The sequence below is a fragment of the Wyeomyia smithii genome, chromosome 2, assembly GCF_029784165.1.
Source record: "Wyeomyia smithii strain HCP4-BCI-WySm-NY-G18 chromosome 2, ASM2978416v1, whole genome shotgun sequence".
Classification (NCBI taxonomy): Eukaryota; Metazoa; Arthropoda; class Insecta; order Diptera; family Culicidae; genus Wyeomyia; species Wyeomyia smithii.
Genome location: NC_073695.1, coordinates 171,937,013 through 171,957,549, shown reverse-complemented (window position 1 = coordinate 171,957,549; position 20,537 = coordinate 171,937,013). Strand labels below are relative to the sequence as shown.

The following is a 20,537-nucleotide window of genomic DNA, read 5'->3' as shown; positions in this document are numbered from 1 at the left end:
ACCCGATATTAAAATTTAATTTTTAATAAGATAAAATTATGTAAATTTATTTTTATCAAAATCCAATTGCGATAAGGTAAATGCACCACATTCGACTACAACTTTTGTTGTGTTTGGGGTCGTGTCTAAACCACGAGATCATTTTTCAATACGGACGCATCCGAAAAAAATCGTTTTTTTTTTTTGCACATAGTTGAAATTGACACTAAATTGACGCTTCATCCCAGGATTCCTTATGATTTCAGGTTTAAAATAAAAAATAGTTATAAATAAACATTACGTGTTTCTTGTATTTGGAATTAAATGTTTTTTTTTAGTTTCCTTCCATTTTTTTGGAAATCTGCACTACTCATTTTTATTATCATATCATTTTCAGCATCATTGTTCGAAAAAGTTTGGCGATTGGCTTTTTTTTCCTCTGTGTGGACTCATCACTGCGACCAGAGACGTTTTGATTATTGTGATATTGCCCAGGTGTTTTCTGTACTCCGCACTTCATATTATTGGCGGGATCATTATTGAAGTGAATGATACGCTTTTTTTTATATCCGTGCTTGTGTGTGTTTCATTTCAAGCTTACTGCTCTACTATACCGCCGAGCCTCTTTTCTATCCTACCAATATCGCCTAATTACAATTCCCTGAACTGAGGCTACACCTAACGTTCCTCTCTGGCCAGGTTTATTCTAAGAGGGACTTATTATGTCAAGAGGAAGGAGTCTTATCGAAACCTGGTTCCTCGTGCCAATATCGCCAACTACAATTCCCTGTAGAGGGTAAATATTTCTGAAATCAGTTTTATTATAAGAAGGACTTATTTTGTCAAGAGGAAGGAGTCTTATCGAACCTCGTTCCTCCTACCAACACCGCGTCACAATCACAATTCCCTGAAGAGGCACTCAATGCTACACCTCTGGTCAGGTTTATTATAAGTAGCACTTATATTTTTGTCAAGAGGAAGGAGTCTTATCGAAACCTCGTTCCTCCAGCCAAGACCGCGTCATAATTACAATTCCCTGAAGAGAACTATTATACGTTACTCAGAACAGTTTTATTATAATAGGGACTCTCTTGTTAGGATGAAAGTCAGCAAGGGTACTATAGAATTCAGCTTGAAGGAAGGGTATGTAGTAGAGAGCCTGAGAATGAACCCATGTTAAAGTCCTTTGACAACCAAATGGCATGATTCTACTACGATTCGAGCCCACGACCACTCGCTTATCAAAGCGGACTCTGTAAACTTGCGGCTACGAAGCTCTCTTGGCGATTGGCTTTCTTTAAAGGATTAGCTTACGTTAGCAAATCGAAAGTTAATCGCAAAATCTTCAATAGCTTCTTGATTTTTGCTAATCCTCTTTTCTGTTGATAAATTGAACATTCTAGCATTATTTTTAGAAATAAAAGAGATAGTTGTTGACTTGATGGAAGAGAATTTGATGGCATCAGAAACATGAAACAAGCAACCACCAAGAAAACCAATTTTACTTTGGGGCCATCCACATACAGCTCGGGGAGGGGGGGGTTGTTAATGTCCACAGTCCATACATTTTTTTTAGAATTTATATGGGCCGTTGTCCACGGAGGGGGATGGCCCCTTTCTATATGGCCTTTCGTGGTTTTCTCATAAGCTTTCACTAGGGTGGGACAAAAAATAAATTCTAGCTCCCATGTCCTTTTCGTGTTGCTTATGGGTCCTATAACAACCGTGTAACTTTTTAGATCGATCGGTGGAAATATATTTTCGCGCTGTAATAGTGTTGCTGGAAAAATTCAATAGTGAGCCGTTTGTCAGACATTCAATCAGTTTAGGGTGAACAACTTTTTCTACAAGCATCGTAGCGCCTTACGGTCTTCAGAAGAGTTTTTTCCAGAAAAATTTCCTACAAATATCATGTATTGATATATTTTTAGAAGCCAACTAGACATCTCTAGAGAATAAGTTTTGAAAAAGTGGATTTTCCCAGATCAAATTGTATGTAAACTTTAAAAATCAGGCGCAAAAATATAGTTCCACCGATCGATCTGAGAAGTTACACGGTTGTTATAGGAGCCATAAGGAACACGAAAAGTGCATGGGAGCGAAAAAATAACACCATCGCTTTTCCCCCATATAACCGTGTCCCAGTCTAGCTTTCACCCTCCTATGATCTTTCCATTTGTTTTGTAAATCAAAAATTCGTACTCTTACCTTAATTCTAAACACACAAAAACATATACACTTCATTCATCGTTAATGCAAAGTGTACAAAAAAAATCAATCCGTTTCCATCATTTATAATTAACCGGTAAATTACGCTATACAATTCATTTCTAGAAATATTTCATAAGCGTGCAGAGAAAGCTAGATGGATACATCAGCGTTAACATTTGATGCTGCCTTTCTAGATATTGCTTACAATAAGTCAAACCAACAGCGCGCTTAATTGAAGCCTTTTGATTGTGATAAAGACTAAATAACTCCACTTCATATTGCTCACTGTTATAAACAACCACCGATTCGTTGAGAGATTCACATTGCTTCCAAAATTGACACAATGAGATAACAGCCTTCAACGCTTTGATGCTAAATTAATTGTTGCCGCTGGTTTCCGTAATGTTAGCAAATCATTGCTCAAGCAACCATAAATTTACGTTCTCCTTCCAAGGCCCAAATGCCCCACTCGGCTAGATGTGTACAGCGAACTGTTAAGCGGTGGTAATAGAGAAGAAAGGACAGCAAGGTCAACCAACGAGGATAATTGAATTTTATGATAATTGGAATCGAAAGAGCGTGAAAATGGCAATTATATCTGAAACTCTGATGACATAAATGGTGCAAATCGAATCTCATCTATCCGATGTTGGTTCTATTTCGCAAATGATTTAAATGCCATTTGAATAAACTGGTGGTGAGCCCTTCAATATGATTCAAAACTTATCAAAATATATTGAACGTGGATATTTTCACTCACTCAAATTAACCATATGACAAAATACGAATTAGTTCAAACGATAGAAATATACAATAAGAAAACATATCTACTATGCTATCCTTCGAAAATCGTAGTAGAACTATGCCACTAGATACATAAGTCAATAGTGTTTTTTTTTTTTCAATTGAATTATGATCAAACAAATAAGACATCTTTTTGATAACACATGTGATGCGGTAAGAGTGCAGGCGATGTTTGTGGTAGTCTATGAAAGCTAGCCAGAGAGCCAATGTGCTTCGAAGAGGAAGAGAAATGTTATTGACCAGAGAGACAGTTTTTGCTTAACCAATTCCACGACGAAGGCGGTGGAAAGTTCTATGACGATAATTAAATGTTCGTATTGAAACAACCAGAAAATGGTCCCAGTTTTCCCTTTTGGATAATGGACTATTTTAATTCTGCGGTTCTTTAAGGAATATTCAATTAAAATTTTTTACTCATCGATATTCAAGTTTTTTCGCTTCCTTCTGTCTACAGACTCAGTAAAAAAATTACTATCAAGGAACCATTATTTAAATCACCAGCTCTTTCTCCATAATCCATATTTATGACTTTCTGCGTTTCATGACCAAATATACTAACGTTATGCAAAACTAGTTTCTCCTTTTTGGTTTTTGAACCAGGTAGACAACCAGTATAACTATAGCTACACTGAAAATCTACATCAATGGTCTTTCAAAAAAGTAAACAAGAGGTTTTCTTTCATACTTTACCCAGACCTCATGAAAATCCAAATTTGATTATGTCGAACGCAAAAAAGTATCAAACATCCGTTACGTAAGACTCAACTTGCAGGAATTTCGGTGCTGAGGCTTCTGCAGTTTGAAATTGCAGTTCCAAAGCATACTCTACGAGGAAAAGAACAAAGTACTGATTGTCCCTGCTCCTGTCTGCACAAGTCAGCGTACGATCTGCTCAAAGGACGTAGACAATCAGACGTTGAGCAAATAGTTCCATCGAACGAAGGAGAGTTGGCGAATAATTGTGTCATGCCAATGTCGGTGTTTGGTTTTCGGTAAATTGCATCGAATCACTGTTTGCATTTTTGCTTTTAAAAGTAGTGATTGTTGTGATGTGAAGTTTTGTTGTACTTTTCGACTGTCGCAAATTAGTTAGGTATTCGCGATACTCGAGAATCAAAAAGATTTAATATTTGAGAATTAAGCGAGAGATTTTATTTTTACCTGAATGGAAATTTATTTTTATTACTTAGAATACCGTACATTATTCAAATTACTCTTTGAAATAAACTCCTTTCCTAAAGTAGACCAGTTTGTCTCAATTATTTTTCATTGTAACCACTTACAAGCCTGCTATTACGTAAGAAAACGAATCAAAAAAGGGTTAAAATGGTGCTCTAAATTGCTTTTCGGATTCACACCAATACACGAGAGGTTACAATACACAGTGGTCCAGAACACAGGTCGAAATAATAAATAAATATAAGCGGGGAAATATGCGTCCAGTGCTTTTTAGAGATTTTGTAGACAAAAACCGCCTTCGACAAAGTTGTTGCGTATAGCAAGGTGCTTTGTTTGTTTTTGAACAGATAAAAATAGTTGTAGTTCTACTAATTCAGAACAATAAAAAAAAACTTGTATCTTTAAAAATAATTGATTTAGAGCAATTTTTCCAAACTTCATAAGGTGACCACAATATAAACGTTTTTAATTATTAGCTTTTTAAAATCAAATTTTTCATCAGAACTGTCTCCAATTAACTTTTAAACCTTTTAAAAAGGAACATTTGCAATTCCGAACTCATGAACATGTCGTGCCAGTCAAAAGTTATCGAGTTTTGTTCTAACATACATCTTTTTATATATTTCTTGCCTTCTTCTAGGGAGCAAGCTCAAACATTTTCTATCAGTGGCATTTTGAAGAGCATTTTATTTTTGATGTGAGAATTTATAAGGCATGTTGTTTTTCATGCTTAAAAAACTAACAGCGTCATAAGAAAAAGTGACGGAAGAATTGGTTTCGATCGCTTGATGTTTATGGAGGATTTGACGTTGATTTGACATCAATAGGTGACATCAAACATCAAACGGATTGGACTGGTCATCAATGCGTACAGCAAAGTCCACAACACGGTTTGGGACTGTTCGATAATGATGATAAAGTGACACCAAATCAAAATGGCATTGGAAAAGTTATGTGAAATCTCGTGTTACGAAAGTTGGCGTGAATTACGAATTGATAAATAGGATTCTTGCAAAAACTGCACATGTTACAAACATTCTGAGTCCATATTTGGAATCAGTGACTCCAAATTCAGGAAATAGCATGTTTGAAACGTGTTCAAAGTAACTTTTAACTTTTTTCCAACGTTTTTGCCTTTCTCCTAGAAAGGTATAGCAATCACTTGCAAAATCGAAAATATAAAAGTACTCTAAAGGTCCGAGTGTCATATATCACTCGACTCAGTTCAACGAGCTCAGCATTTTCTGTATGTGTGTGTGTATATGCAAATTTTTATTCTCACTCACTTTTCTCAGAGATGGCTGGACCGATTTTTATGAAATTAATTGCAAATGAAAGGTCTATTTGCGACCCCAATAAATTTCTTTGTAATCGGATTTTTAGTTTAAAGGTTATGTATCAAAATGTAAAAATCACATTTTTATCTCAGAAACTACGCAACCGATTTGAACAAAATTGGTTTTAAATTAACGGGCTACCTAAAAAACCCCAAACTTTTGAATTTATAAAGATTGAACATTTGGTTCAAAAGTTATGGAAAGAAACGTGTTCTGGAGACTGTTTAATCTCACTGATGTTTCTCAGAGATGGCTGGATCGATTTTTATAAAATCAGTGTCAAATCGAAGGTCTAGTTTCCCCATAAGACCCTATTAATTTGTTTTGCAATCGGACTTTTAGTTTGCCTGTTATGTTTAAAAATGTGAAATCCAGCTATGAAAAGAAACATATTACGAAGAATACTTAAACTTACTCACTTTTCTCAGAGATGACTGAACCGATTTCCACAAAATAAGTATCAAATAAAAGGTCTAGCTGCCACATAATACCCTATTGAATTTCATTGTAACCGGACTGTAACTTTGTATGTATCAAAATGTGAAATTCACGAAACTTCAAACATTGCAAACCTATACTGCTCGATTTTGGGCCGTGCGAGCTTTGTTCCGATTGTAATAATTGCGAGTACCGCTGGAAGTCTACATTTAGGCGCACGATGGCGAAGCAATGGAAAATAAATGCTCATTAAATATAAATGTAATGCTCTGGAGTAACACGTGCGATGCAATCGTATCTAACATCAAGTAAGATTTTTTTCCTTTTTTGTGCTATTTTGTGCCAAGTCGGTGGAAAATCACCACTTAGGGTGAGGAACGGCTTAAGCAGTGTCGCCTATTTTAATCAGTCGAAGACAACCGGCCACAAACTTCTGAATTTTGATCAATATCGACAATTTCAATGATGGAAACGCAATTTTTGATTGTCTAGCTGTCTTACCAATATAGGAAATACCGTTAATCATAAAGAAATCTGTGCACAAACAATAATCGAAACAAATCAACCTATATTGCAGCCGTTCAAGATCCACTTCGGGTGCTGAAAAAAAAACGCCTGCAAATCAGATGGAAACTGCTTAAAATAGGTTCGGGGTGATTAGAATAGTGTCCCTCGATTGGTAACTTTAATTAATTATTGTTAAAGTTAACTAACTTTGTTTCACAATCTGAAAACAAGTTCAAGAAAACAAGACAAAACAAGAAAAAGATAGAGAACAGATTGATATACTTTTGTTTGAATTTCACCCAACACATTTCGAGTATTTCGTCTCAATACACAGACGGCTCATAAAGCTGCTTAAAATATGTTCCCTACCCTACTTCGCTTACGTCTGCAATTACTGAACTACGCTCGGAAATTAAACGACTGCATTCGAAACTATTCACTCACGCGCCGAGCTAGTCCTCGATGGCCCACAGTCGATCACCATAGGGGTATAAAGCGCCCTCGTGAAACAAATGCGCGCGTGTTACCAGCCTGTCGCGTGGGTAGCAAAAAGCCACTTGTCAATGTTATGTTGGTACCTACTTGCAAAAACGAAGCAGACGAAAAATTCTGGCTTTATCTCTCACGGGGTCCAGACGTTATGTTGAGGCTGTTTGTGAAATGTCAAAAGCCTGCCTAAATTGCGAAAGTAATCCAGTAATGGTAAAGCTTGTACCAAAGGGTGAAGCCATAAAATCACTTTTCTTCGTAGCATTCAAAATTGGATTGTACACATCGCTTCAGCTGAAAGCTCTGGATCCCGAAACATGGCCTAAAGGACTCCTGTTTCGAGAATTCTAAGACGTACGATAAATTCCACCCCTCAACATCGACCAACGCACTTGCGGCCCCTTTACTATTCCATCAGGCTTCTTTATCTCCAATCACACCTATTATGGACTTGTTACACCTCTAGTACATCGATTGCCGACCAACCGCAGCCAACTTCTTCCTCAACGGGTCATCCAACTTATCTCCGCAGGCTAGAGGTAAAGTGATCGATTTTCCTGAACCATTTTTGTATGTTTTTTTTTTGGCCTCCAAATAATCCAAAACTTATCGGAAGTCAATTGGTTATGTGGTGCATTGCAATTCAAATTTGTAGGAAAATTTGCAAATGAAACCTTGCACCTACCTTTTGAAGCCATGAAACTTATGGTTTGAGCAATTTTGAGTTTTCTAGAATGGAAAATGTGAAAAAGAAGGATTCGAAATGTAAGCGTCAAGCGGAGTCAAAGCCAATTGACTCCCAACAAATTTAAGTTTGTTTGGGGCCCCCAATAGAGCAAAAAATGGGTGATTCTTGGTTTGTGTTATTAAGTTTCATTTTATCCATATAACGATGTCCCGTCTATCTGCGATCTCAATGTGACAATTGACGAAGAGCGCAATTTTAACGACCATTTCAAAACTATGCCTTCCAAATATTTTTCTGTACTGGTTTATTCGCCGTCACGCTTATGAATTGACGGAAATTTGTGCTCATTCTATTCCACATTGGTGCACAGCATTCTGGAGGAACACCCCAGTCAAGCTTCCCGCTTAACCTGATAGATGTCAGTCTTATATGTTTAGATCACTGTCAATCAGACGTAATAAAGCGCAACGTCTCTTCGTTTTTGATGTGCTCCAAGGAGTAATTGACTACCACTCGAGCAAATGCCAATAAATGTCTCCTCGTCGTTTTCGGAACTATACTCTACCCGCTTCCACAGAACCAAATATAGATACAACAATCTCTTGGACAAATATATTCGCTTGATCAACGATGTGTACGACAAATTCGATTTCAACATTTCAACATTAGTAGATAAGTTTAGTTGTTAGAACATTATAGAATTCGTTCATAGTCTGAGCGATATTTTTGTCGAAGACGGTGATGTTAAATTAATATATACGTTGTACCCAAAGAAGATAGGAATTTTGTTTGTTCAGTAAAGTTTCATATTGTTATATCTTCTACAACTTTGCCAAGTGAACTATTCCTCTATCTCACACAAAGAAGTTAGCTTTATTTTTTTTTTTTTTTTGAGAAAGTAAACTTTTCATCCTTTTGACAATTTGAGATTATGCCATCATTCATACAAATAATTGTTCCGAAGACACTATTGAACTAGGATAAAGGTGAAGGCGCTATAAAATTAGGTTCCATTTTTGCCTTTTCGAACTATTGTGCAATGTTAGGCATGATTATTTTTCACTAAAAACAGTTTGATTACACTTTTGTGATCCGTATATCATTCCATAAATTAATTTTTTTTTTCTCATGTCAAAACCATTCCATTTTCTGGCGATTCGATGAAAAAATTGAATCAAGAACAGGTAAATAAGCTGAATAACTTATTCAATGAACTGATTTTAGGATCTCAAATATCTAGGAAATTGCTTCGAAAAAATTGTTCGTACATTTCTATACTAAGATAGACTATGATACATAACCCTACATTAGCCTTGGTATTGATTCATGCGGAACAAACTCCGGCATGAGTGAACGCATCTCGGTAAAGAAGATTAATTAAACCAAATGTCATCATGAATCTAAGCAAACGTGATCGATAGGTTCTGGTGCAGCTTGGAGTATCAAATGCAGCCTTCGCGTATGCACTTCAATGTTCACCTTTTGCTTTCCGCATTGCTGTATTAGTTTGTACCTACGTCGTTCCATTTTCTACAAACAGAAGAGATCTTTGAATCCTCTTTCCAGAAACTTCTAAAGGTAATAATCGTTGTGAGCTCAAAAGGCTACGCAATCTTAGTCGCCTTGAGAGCTCTTATACTGAAATAACATCCATCAAAAAATATGCAACGCACAGAAAATGTTGATAGTAGCTGTCGTGTTAAAAACAAATTACTTCTGTGGTATGGAATATGTTTTCTCAGTTCAAAAACCTTTTTAACCAGCAAGAAGACTGCTTATGTATGACAGATGGCATTTTGCGGCAAGCAAAGTCGTAGTTAACACTAATTGGCAATATCCGAACTTTGTTTTCATATACATTTATTTTTATTTATATAAGTATGAATAAAAACCAAACTTCGGGAAAAAAATTAGAATGTGTTCAAAGTGCGAATTTACTTTCATACTAACCTATTAAAGATATGCTTACATTTCACTGTACAAGTGCGTGAGTGTTCATCGATTGAAAACTGATAATTAATCACTCGCAATATATCCACTTTGCGTCGACGTTTATAAAATTGATAGTCAGGTTTCCTGTTAGCGACATGCCTACCGAACTGACCTTGACACGCAGTCGAATCGTTAATCATTATTACTACCCAGCGACGACGGGGATGAATTGATTATCTCATGTTGCTTGAGTTTCCTTGTGCATGTTGTTCGCTTGCTTTTGCAAAGCTTACCTTAATGTTTCTGCCTGCTGCCAAATGCTGCTATAGATACCTGTAGAGATTAGACAGCAAAACCTTTTATACACCGTTTCTCCTCATTTCAAAGTTTTGTTACGCTTTCAAGCACAAACCCAATCAGTGACCAACATTTATTGGTATTTTCTTCTTCTTCTTCTTCTTTTCATCTCGACATGCAGCTCCGAAAGCCTGTGTCCACGCTGTCGATTCCTGGATCGATGAAAACACCGTGCGCCGGAAATCGAGAAACAGTATCGGCTGCATGCACAGAAGAAGCCGGTATCGCGCTCGTGGGCGTACACTCAGAGTATCCCAGGTAATTATCCCTCTCCGTGTGTGTGTGTTCCATTCTCTCTCTTCCCGTGTGTGTACCACCATTCTCCCAGTGTCCTTCCGTGTTATTCGAGCAAACGGCTCTCCGACTACCGGAATTGCCGAGACCGACGCTAAGTCTGAGTGGCGCGAATGCAATCCAACGCCAAGACGGTGTGCAGCTCGAGACAAATATAAATAACAATACCTGCCCCGCCATAACACGACCATAAACTTTTCCTCCGACAAGGCAGCATAACAACATTAATGAATGTTATCATCAAGGTACATGGAGGAGCGAGGCCTGGGTGGCGGCGTCTGTAAAGGTCCCGGCACGGTGCAAGGCGGTCCAGGTCAAAAGCACAAACCGAATGTAGGATACCGACTCGGACGACGGAAAGCGCTGTTCGAGAAGCGTAAACGAATCAGTGATTACGCCCTCGTCATGGGTATGTTCGGCATAATTGTGATGGTGATAGAAAATGAATTAAGTAGCGCTGGTGTATATACTAAGGTGAGTAAATGACAACAGTTTGAATATATTCTCCATAAATCAATTTACACTAGCTGTCAGCGGCAAAATCATCTCTTATAAAGGTATTGCATTGACATAATTAATAACTGTACAAGGCAGAATAAAATATCCTTGATGAGGCGTTGTACCTATTTTTGTTGCTATTTCACACAACAAACTTCAAGTACAGTGCTTTTTCGATTTTATCACGGCCAAAAAACATCTCCCCGTGAACTTGGTGAAATGATAAAAATCAGTATTTTTGCTGAATTTCAATGCTTTTCAACAAAAAATACTAACATCCATCATTTCCTCGAAACCACAGCCTCTTTTGACCGTGATAAAATTAGAAATGGCACTGTATTATCTATTTTGGAAGTATGCGTTTGACTCCCATATTCATATCTACTATCAACTCTTCTAAACTAAGTAAGATGTTTTAAATACGCCCAATGTCAACCTACATGGATGCGGTTCGACACTGTCATCGAACAAATAACCACGCGTTCACATTGATAATTTATTTTAGAATTTCGAAGTGATGGGGCTGTTCTATATTTCAAAACGGATATTTGGGCCTTATTCATGCCCATGGTAAACAGGGTATAAAACTTTTGAACGAAGAGCTGATCAATAACAAAGTCTAACCCAAGTGATTAGAGTAATGTAGGGAGCTGATTAAAATGTATCTAATTGTAAATGATGAAAACATATGTTTAGCAGAACTTTAATAGAAAAATTGATAAACTTTGAAAGGATGCCCTATACAGAATTTTCAATTGCTGAAATGAATAAAAATGTAACACTGACGTAAATGTTTCGTAAATAATGACAAATATATATTTGCAAACAAATTTCAAAGCTCTAAAAATTAACGAGGACAAACCAAATATATGAAATCTCACAATCAGAAAGTAAAAAATATGATTTCGCTGTGGGAAAACTTCAACATGACATTTTAAAGATATTTTCACAGTTCACCCTTTTTTAAAGCACCCATTTTCAGCAACTTAACAAAAAAACGATCAACCGTTTTCGATCTGACAGAAATATTGCGCAGATATTCCTAACGGCTATATTTATTTATTTAGTCAGCATCAACAGACAACAGATGTCCCAATGATGGTTACGTGACTTAAACTAATAACAATCATGATCATTGCCATATGATACAATTCAATACAATACAATACAATACAATACAATACAATACAATACAATACAATACAATACAACACAACACAATACAATACAATACAATACAATACAATACAATACAATACAATACAATACAATACAATACAATACAATACAATACAATACAATACAATACAATACAATACAATACAATACAATACAATACAATACAATACAATACAATACAATACAATACAATACAATACAATACAATACAATACAATACAATACAATACAATACAATACAATACAATACAATACAATACAATACAATACAATACAATACAATACAATACAATACAATACAATACAATACAATACAATACAATACAATACAATACAATACAATACAATACAATACAATACAATACAATACAATACAATACAATACAATACAATACAATACAATACAATACAATACAATACAATACAATACAATACAATACAATACAATACAATACAATACAATACAATACAATACAATACAATACAATACAATACAATACAATACAATACAATACAATACAATACAATACAATACAATACAATACAATACAATACAATACAATACAATACAATACAATACAATACAATACAATACAATACAATACAATACAATACAATACAATACAATACAATACAATACAATACAATACAATACAATACAATACAATACAATACAATACAATACAATACAATACAATACAATACAATACAATACAATACAATACAATACAATACAATACAATACAATACAATACAATACGATACAATACAATACAATACAATACAATACAATACAATACAATACAATACAATACAATACAATGCAATACAATACAATACAATACAATACAATACAATACAATGCAATACAATACAATACAATGCAATACAGTACAATACAATACAATACAGTACAATACAATACAATACAATACAATACAATACAATAAAATACAGTACAATACAAAACAATACAATACAATACAATACAATACGATATGATACAACAATAATTTCATTGTTCGTCATTTGTAGTAAAAAACACAAAAAATTTAAGGCGAATTGTATCACGAGATAAATCAAAATCAAACACGGAAGCTACCTTGTTGAAAACTCGCTGTATACCGACCGGAGCGCTGTTTTGTCCGTACACGCAAAAGTTTGATGGGGTCAAACCAGTTAAAAATTGTGCGTTTTCAGCGCAATTCTTGATGTAGTTTGCAACCAGTACAATGATTGCGTGTTGGGCATAACGCAAATCATGCTTTAGCGTTTTTTCAATGTATTTGGCAGCTACAAACTACTACATTCAAAACAGAGCGGGGGCCTAGTGTGGTTGGTAACGTCTCCGCCAACCACGCTCGACGCCTGGGTTCGAATCCCACATAGGTTTCGATCGCCGACATAGGTTTCGATGGTTGTGGGGTGGCGTGATCCACTCACAACCAACCCATCTGGTCTAGATTCAATCCTAGCCGACACCGGGAGATTTTCTGAGGCGAAAAATCTCTGGGATCACGCCTTCCATCGCATGAGGAAGTAAAGCCGTTGGCGCCGATCCGTTAATAAACGGGTCGTGAGTTAGGGACCTGGGTGTGGAGTCGCCTCCCTGGGCGTCGGTAATTGGCCACAACAGTGGCGGAAATAGACCGACGGAAAATAAGCGAGAATAAAAAAAAAAATACTACATTCAAAAGGTTTCCCCTGGTGTTAGTCTCGTTATGTTGATTTGTACTGGTATTGATAATGTTTTTCAAAAGGTTGCTCTCGTTAAAACAGTGCAACCAGTAATCAATACTAATAATTTGGGTAATGAAAATATTAACTGATCGGTTAACTTTCATGACCGGAGTCATTTAAAAACATCATTCTGTTCATATGCACGATTTCACGTTACTTGCACTAGCATTGGCCGATATCGTATCGATACTTACGGTATCGATGCCTTGAGGCTAAAACCTCGTTATTTTTCATCGATGCAGGTAACTTCGATATCAAGCTGGATCGATACTTTCGCCTCGATATTTTTTCGATACTGAAAAGAAACTATAGAATCGGAAAATATTGTTGATTGCTACAAATTGTCTAACGGAAAAGCCTTGTAGAAGTGCGCGGATATGATCCATCGCGTTAAAGTCTTCTACAAACAGTGCAGAAATTTGGTTTGTGCTCGTTTTGTAAAAGACACTAAGGCGGTTTTTCATGCCTCTTACGAGAAAAATGCTGCCGCATTTGGTAATACTGTCTGTGCAGATCAAAATCGTAATCGCCGAGTTTTTGCAAAAAGGCAGGCAATAAAGAATAAGAAGCCAGGATTATCGTGCTGCCCTATATTTCAAATAAGGCCGCAGACGCGCGTATGCTATTGCATTGATTTGTGTGTGTGACATATGCTTCTGTCACCACTGTCGCATTCTGGTACCATTAGTCTATTGAACGCAGGGAAACAAAATATGCAGATTTGTCTGCAGATTTTTGATAATTCGCAGATAGGGTATCGAACGTATTCGTCAGTGGTTTTCTTCGTCAGTTTTTCTGCAGCAATCTTATGCAAAAGGGGGCCGAAGAAAACCACTGACGAAGACGTACGATACCCTAAGTATATTTTTCCAGAGTCTGCAGATTTTTGTTAGAGTTTCTTTATATTTACACAGACTTTCTCAACATCTGTGAAAATTTAAGCAGACTTTTGCCTGCGCGAACGCATTTTTTCAAATCACGGATAATTTTTTTCAGACTTTAAACAGATTTTGTCGGTTTTTCGAATAGTTGCTTACATTTTTCAAAAACACCTGGCATCTCCAATTTTCCATATTAATGATCAAGAAAAAATTGTAGCTTTTCATAGACCTGTTTCAAGTAGCAGGCAGAGTATCGAAACAGCTGGTATCAATGCTCCGCTTTCGTTATCAACCTGGCATCGATACCTCCGGAGAAAAATTATCGATACTCGAGTATCGATACTTCTGCAATTTTTGGCCAATGCTAAGTCTGGCACCAGCGTCACTAAGTTGTGTGAGGGAACATGAATCGCTAAAGTGAAGGGTGTTCTAGCGTTTTATTAGGGATGCGCAAGTAGTTTATATGAACCGGCGCACGAAAATGAGGCACGATTTTTCGAGCGCCTCAAAATGATCGTTAACCCGCAATTGAAATTTACCGAAACATCACGATTCTCGTGTATATGATATATAGTCTGACTTCAATATATCTAGACAAATATTTCAAAAGCTCCTATCTGCTTTTCTCGTTTTTCTGGAGCGTCTTTTCATTTTGGTAATAATTGAGCTTTAGTAACTCTCCCAAGCGTGGTTTTCGTTCAGAAGGCTAAACTGATCCCTCTGCTATCAACTGCAAATAACTTATCATAAAAGGTGTGTTAAATGAGTTGTGGTGATTGAATGAAATTTGTGCGAATTTGGAAGACACATCGATTGAACTTTCACGTGTAGTTAATGCGTTGAAAAGGTATTCTCAGCAATGAATTATTCCTCAGTGCTCTAGGACGTACTTTAACATTAATTAACCCCACAATAGCAGGACCATTGATTTTCCCCTGCAACGGATCAGCGACAAACAAGGCCATAGCGATTTTTCCCCGCACCTGGAGAGTTTCCACGTGGATTATTCGGCATCGGTTTTTATAACTCGGCAAACGAAACCGATTACGCCAAGATAGTCGACGGAGAGCAAAGCGTATGAAGCGGCGTTGAACGGATTCAATCCTTGCCGTCCCGTTTCGGTACAATGAATGCTGACAACGGAACAATATTCGAAAGTGAAACGGACCACAGCGGTTGAAGTCAAAGATGACAGGTTGACGGATGCGGGTGTAGGTAATCACGGAGTATTTCTCAGGATTGACAAGCATGCAATTCAAGTTGCACCAATTCATGAACATGTCAAACTCTCGCTGGAGGCAGGTTGCATCCATCATCGAAGGATCTTCATAAAAATCGTCAGCGAAGGACAAACGAGAGCCTTTGAGTACAGAGTTCACATCACTGCAGCACAACAGGAAGATCAATTGTCCCAAGTGGCTGCCTTGTGGGATTCCAGACGAGGCCGTAAAAGCTTCTGCTTGAAAATCATCTATTGTTACAATTAGTTTGATACCGAAAAGGTAGGAGCAGTACCAACGCAACACACTACCGCTAATACCGAGTCTTTCGAGTTTAGCAATCGTAATGGCATGATTGATTTTGTCTCGTCTGAAACAATTACACTGTGTACCCTTTGTATCTGTCGCGCAACGAAAGTGTACCAAATCTAGAATACGTCCGAAATGCGGCTCTTTTTCTGGCCCTCAACATGCGGAGGTCGCGGGACATCTAGGGCTTACTGTTTGGTGAACGACCTGTCTTGGGAACATGACGGTCAATTGCGTGCAAAATTATGTGCTTCGGTGATCAGCATACCTAAAATCGTATGAAACAGGTGTGATGGTTTTCGTGTTTAACCAATGGTTCATAAGAACTAGGATTAATGGAGGGTGGTACCTTACATGCTTGACCAGAGGTGATGGAGCGAGCGAAATAACAGGGGCAACGTCCTGTGCGCTGACGAAACATAGATCCAGACAGCGATTATTCTCGTTTGTCACATAGTTGATCTGTCGTAGCGTTGAAGAGCTATAACAGTCGAGAAACCGTAATGCTGAGGGTTAGTTATAAATCCCGATGACAAAAAACTCGTCGGACACGGTACCCATATCAACTACTGACATGACAGATCGGCAGTGAGCCTCTAGTAGAGTATCATCGCGTACTCGATCGGGTTGAACGAAAATTCCGCACAGGAAGACTTCGCGGTTCGTCAGTTCGATGCACACTCACTCCTGCTCGATACTATTCCACTAATCGTCTTCCAATTCTTGAGCTTTCAACCTTTTCTTCACTGCGACTAGCACTTCACTGCCTGAAAGTTTTCGACTATTTGCGGGCTCACGATCGCAGCGATAAAATAAGAAAGTGTTCGTGAGTCGAGCCAGGTTTCAGTTAGCAAGTAGTCATGCACATTGCAGCTCATGCCTCCGACGTTTTGGTATTAGAGGCGCACATCGTCGTCGTCTAAACATCCCTCAATGCCATGCATGGGTTTGACTGCAAGTAGGACTGGCTAAAAAATGATGCACCAGGTACCGAGGGTTTATTACATAAATTACGGGGGTCCTCGCCTGCGGTTACAGAATGGAAGACTCCTGCACCACAACCAACCACAGGAACGGGACAACTGTGAAGAGCGCAGGCTGGGATTAGCTCGACTGGGTTGGGAGGGCCTGGAGCTTCCATAGTACATTCTACAGTGCGACCCGGTTGCAGAGTTGGATAAAAAGAAGGTCCGTTGCTATCCGTACTCGCTAAATGTTCGTCGCAGTATTTAGTCGACAGAACAGGTTTGACACTAGACAATCTGGTGTAATCAGGGCTTACGGATTGGTCGTTGCAGTAGCTTGTAGACGGAGATTGGATGAAACAGTTGAAATCATCACCGAGAGAAAGTTTTGCATTACACGCATACTTGCCTGAAAGGGCAGGCTGGGAAACTTCTTCAGAATCACCGTTAACAAGGCCAGGACGACTATGATGGCCGCGAGCAGATAAAAGTGCGTGGCGCATAAAGTTGACAAAGGAGCACGGGGTCGTTGCGTGCGTCAAATTGTCATTTTGTGCTAGCAGTATTTTTTTTTTTTTTTTTTTTTTTTGAACCATGACTTATTTTGACTATTTTCTGGCTGCAGGTCAAGTCCTCTAAAACCTGCCACGCTCAGCATGTTTGTATACCTGGTACAACTCGTCATGCGCCCGCACCACACTTCATCTTCCAAGCTTGCTTCAACGCCCACGCTTCATGTCCATGAAGGGCAACCGGAAGCGTCCTAAACTGCGCTAGTTTTGCGCGAGTGTGCTAACTACGGGACCTTCCATTGAGTCGTATGCCACTTTAAAATCTACAAACAAATGGTGAGTCTGCAAGTCATACTCCCAGAACTTATCGAGAATCTGTCGCAGGATGAAAATTTGATACGTCATATAACGCCCCTGTCGAAAACCAGCCTGGTATTCGACGACGAAGAATTCTCTTGACAGTCTCAATCTAAAGAACAGGAGTTGACTAACGTCATGCCTCCATAGTTGTAACAATCCAGTCAATGACCCTTCTTGTGGATTGATCATATGACGCCTTCCAACCAGTTGTCCGGGATTTATTCATCCACCCAGATCCTCAGTATGATCCACTTTTAGAAGTTTCTCGAGATACCATCCTTCCCAGTGGCCTTGTCGTTTTACTGCTCACTAGTCACATTTTTAACCTCATCCTGTGTTGGGGTTCCTAGCAAAATTGTCTTGTGTGCTGATAATCACCTGCTCCTCGTGCTCGCGCTACTTCCGACGGCGGACTCTATTTTCGGCAGCTCTTACTTCTCTGTATCTATCTCTGTTCGTTCGTCAACCGTGCCCGAATCTTACAAACTTACCGTGCCCGAATCTTACAAACGAACGAAACTTATAAACGAGGGCCAAAGATCTAACATCAGTAACATCCGAAAAGTGCCGACCGTCAATCAGTACGTGATCGATCTAGGAACAGATTTCTCCATTTGGATGCCTCCAGGTGTATTTCCGAATATTCAATGTTATTAACTTCAAGCGATTTTCATTGGTTGACGAGTGGAAGTTATGCTTTCCATTGACCGGACGGAAAAATTCTTCACTTCCAAATGTGCGTCTGCATCTCCGAGGACGACTTTTACAATGTTTAGGGCGCGTCATATGTTCAAGCTTTTCATAGAACTCATCTTTGACGTCATCGAATCGTCGTTTGTTGGGACGTAGGTGTTGATTAAAATATAGTTAAAGAATCTGCCTTAAATCTTCAACACGCATATCCGGTCATCTATGCGCCTCCACAAAATGACTCTTGTTTTTTGATTTCCCGAAGCCGACGCCCCGTTCCGCTGCTTTTCCACCACTGTAGGAGATGTGTTACTTAAAATAAGTTTGTGCAATATTCCCTTTTTCCGGAAACTGGCCACCGAATCTCCTGAATAACTGCGATTTCGGCTCCCTGTCGCTGTAGTTCACAAGCAAGTAAGCCAGCTGGCGCCAGTTCATTGAGAGATCGGACGTTTTCAGTACCCAATTTCCAATCGTTTACCGTTCTGTGTTTCCATGACAACGTAGACTAGGTCTTTGCAGATTGTTCCGTTCTATATTTCTAATGTCGTTGTTCGTTCCGTTCCCAGTCAGCATACGACCAAATTTTTTTACCGAGGTTACTCGATCTCCGCTAAGATTACTCGCATTCCGGTCGGCTCCTCGTAGAGGGTCAGATAGGAGTTGCTGAACAGAGGTGAGTGACACGTGTCCAACCGTTTTCCAACCCATAGAAAGTTGCACGGTTATCGAATTAGTTTTTCAAAGGTTACAAAGAAACAACTAACAGCCTCCCTAACCAGCTCAAAAATGTAAGAAATTGCAAATCTGCTATTTAATAAATGGCACTGCTGACAACAGTTGGACGATAGTCATATATTTTTGTATTAATCTATAATGGTGGAGCATTAACTGCTGAAATCTAAATTTGCATAAAATAAATACCGGTTCTCAAACTAAAACTAGAATTATTCAACAAAATATTCAAATCTCTCACCGCAGATAGCATGATTATTCTGTAAATATTGCACAGCGATGAAACGATAGTCGCTACATAGTGACAAAATATTGAAACATTAAATCAGATTTCATGACACAGACCAACAATGAACATCGCCGCTATGCGCTATACGTGCTGGTTTGATTCGAGCATTCTAGAGCTGCTTTTCTTTCTGTGCGAAAGACCGCTGGGGGAAATATTCTTTTTCTTTTTTTTTTTCAATTGTAGCCACGATAAGAAAAACGTGTTCGGTCCGAGAAATTGCGGATTTTCCATTGACTTACTTCTGTGGTATCCCTTAGCAAAGAATATGTAGACTACTGTCAGCCAGTTCTCTTGCAAGTATTTCCCCAGTTTACCCGGAGTTAGAGTTTGCTGTTGTGACATGCAGTCATCCCACGAGGATGACACGTTTCGTTGAACATAACACATTTGTACCAAACATTTCGGTCAGTGCGTATTTGTATGTACATTTTTGAAATGTCTTCGTAAGCGGCAAAAAACAATACAATTGATTAGCAACGTGGTTGGCAAAAATCATTGCACCATGAAACTAACTTCGAAAAACAAACAATCTGACGGTAAAAATAGGATAAAGACTAAAGTTATTGAGTCAATGGAACATTTGCTCAGTTTAAAAAAAACTAGCCTATTCTTTACTACTTTGGCATTTTCTGTGTAAACAAGTTTATCGTCGATAAATGCCAAAAATATCATGACTATTATCACTCATTTTTATTATGAGCATATATTCAAATTTTACATTACCTTGACCCTTTTTTACAACTGTTAAATTCACTGTCAACGCAAATATATAGAAACAGAACACACACTCATCGAAATCTCTAATCAAGCGAGGTTTAAACCCTTTATGTTCATTTCAACCGCATTGCATTATCACTATTATCTCCAACCATTAATTCACTTAAAATAAGCTCTGAAGTAGATTTCCTACCACACCGGAAAACGAGCGAAAAAAAATCCAAACC

At 38.1% G+C, this 20,537-nt stretch overlaps 1 protein-coding gene across 16 annotated transcripts in view; it reads left to right on the top strand.

Annotated features, from left to right (window-relative positions):
• LOC129725340 (small conductance calcium-activated potassium channel protein) overlaps positions 1–20,537 on the top strand; it is a 355,723-nt gene that overhangs the window by 159,938 nt on the left and 175,248 nt on the right. For all 16 annotated transcript variants that reach the window (XR_008728076.1, XM_055681026.1, XM_055681027.1 and 13 more), the window contains 2 exons: positions 10,043–10,179; positions 10,461–10,689. Coding sequence is in view for 15 of the 16 variants with exons in the window: in XM_055681026.1 (XP_055537001.1) it covers positions 10,043–10,179; positions 10,461–10,689 (366 nt within the window). In the remaining variant the exon portion in view is untranslated. The remainder of the gene's footprint in view (positions 1–10,042; positions 10,180–10,460; positions 10,690–20,537) is intronic.